Genomic DNA, 1,775 nt, shown 5'->3' on the forward strand with positions numbered 1-1,775 from the left:
GACAGAACACACAATTGCTGTCACCAGGAAATCTCCACACACTGGAGTGTCCACGATCAGCTCCCCTAAAGTCACAGGTAAGAAAAATGACACAGACAGTTTAAGCAGATCAAAATCGCAAATCTAGACAGGGTTCCTGGGGAAACTGTTAGATATAGAAACGGCAAAGACTCTGAAAGGAAACCAGCCCTTAACCTTCCTGAGCAACTTGTCCCAGTGTTAACCGTGTTTTCAGTGTGTCTTGAGTGCCCTCTGCAGCCCAGACCCCTCCTGTCTTCCTGCAGGAGGTTTTTGTCTGGGCTCTCGCTGACTTCCCCTCATTGTGTCTTTTGCACAGTAATACAAGGCTGTGTCCTCAGCTCTCAGACTGTTCATTTGCAGATACAGGGAGTTCTTGGCGTTGTCTCTGGAGATGGTGAATCGGCCCTTCACAGAGTCTGCGTAGTATATGTAACTACCACTACTACTAATAACTGAGACCCACTCCAGCCCCTTCCCTGGAGCTTGCCGGACCCAGTGCATGGCATAGTTACTGAAGGTGAATCCAGAGGCTGCACAGGAGAGTCTCAGGGACCTGCCAGGCTGTACCACGCCTCCCCCAGACTCCACCAGCTGCACCTCACACTGGACACCTGCAAACAGAGAGACATCCTGGTCAGACACTGCCACACATATCCACTCATGTCCACTCACACTCAATCTCTCTATTTCTCCATGAATCACCTTTTAAAATAGCAAAAAGGAAAATCCAGCTCAGTCCCAACTCCATGGTGAGTCCTCTGTGTTCAGTGCTGATCACTGAATGGAAACACCTGGGAATCTCAGGGCTGGGGCTCCTCTCTCAGAGCTGCAGGGTCAGGGCTGGGCTGGTTTTCATCAGCAGAGGGCGGGCCCTATTTGCATGTCTCCTACTATATAGCGGGTTCTGGAAGGGATGCCTCTGAGTGGGCTGTGTCCCAGAGTGATTACACTTCATAAACAATTCTTATTAGCATTTCTACTGTATAGATGCACATGAAGTATGTTCTGTGGCAGTCAATGTTTCCTTCATTTACAGATGTGAAGGTAAACCCCCAAGCACGGAGAGGCCATGTGACGTGTCTAAGAGCTCACATCTGGTAAGATGTGGTAAGTCTCAGTGTCTGGCCTGTGTTGCTCAGGACTGGATCCGACTGCTCCCTAAATTAACTCTAGGACAGAGCTAGAAATTCCCAGTGAGGTTTACGAAACACTCTTCTTATAAGGATATCATGATATTATTTGGCTGTATCTTAGTGTTTTTATAAATAATATAGAAAAACTGAGTGCTAATTCACATGTGGATTCAGGAGTCTGTGACTTTTCTTGTATTATTTTTATCTTTTTTAATCCTTTTCTACCAAATTATACACTTCCATTTTTAATAGTTTTAATGAGGTAATATTGACAAATAACAATCTTCAAACAATACATTCAAAATTTGACAAATATTGACATAATTATCACCATTCACAGAGAAAACAATTCAGTCAGTCTGGAGATTTCTCAAAGAACTTAAAACAGAGCTACTATTCCCCTCAGCAATCTCATTACTGGGTATATGCCCAAGAGAAAACCAAACCAATCATTGTAACAAAAAGACACATCCACTCATGTGTTTATCTCTGTGCAATTCACGTTACCTAATACAGGGAATCAACCTAAACGCCCATCAGTTATAGACTGCATAAAGAAAACGTGGTACTTATACACAGTGCAATACTCTGCAGCTATAGAAAAGAATGAAATCATGTTTT

At 43.8% G+C, this 1,775-nt stretch overlaps 1 gene segment (V, D, J or C); it reads right to left on the minus strand.

Annotated features, from left to right (window-relative positions):
* Positions 1–231: 231 nt before the first annotated feature.
* LOC129393001 (immunoglobulin heavy variable 3-21-like) lies at positions 232–835 on the minus strand. The segment is given in 2 exon segments: positions 232–632; positions 724–835. Coding segments are annotated over 2 exon segments (447 nt in total).
* Between the last annotated feature and the right edge of the window lie 940 nt (positions 836–1,775).

This window comes from Pan paniscus, chromosome 15 (genome assembly GCF_029289425.2).
Source record: "Pan paniscus chromosome 15, NHGRI_mPanPan1-v2.0_pri, whole genome shotgun sequence".
NCBI lineage: Eukaryota > Metazoa > Chordata > Mammalia > Primates > Hominidae > Pan > Pan paniscus.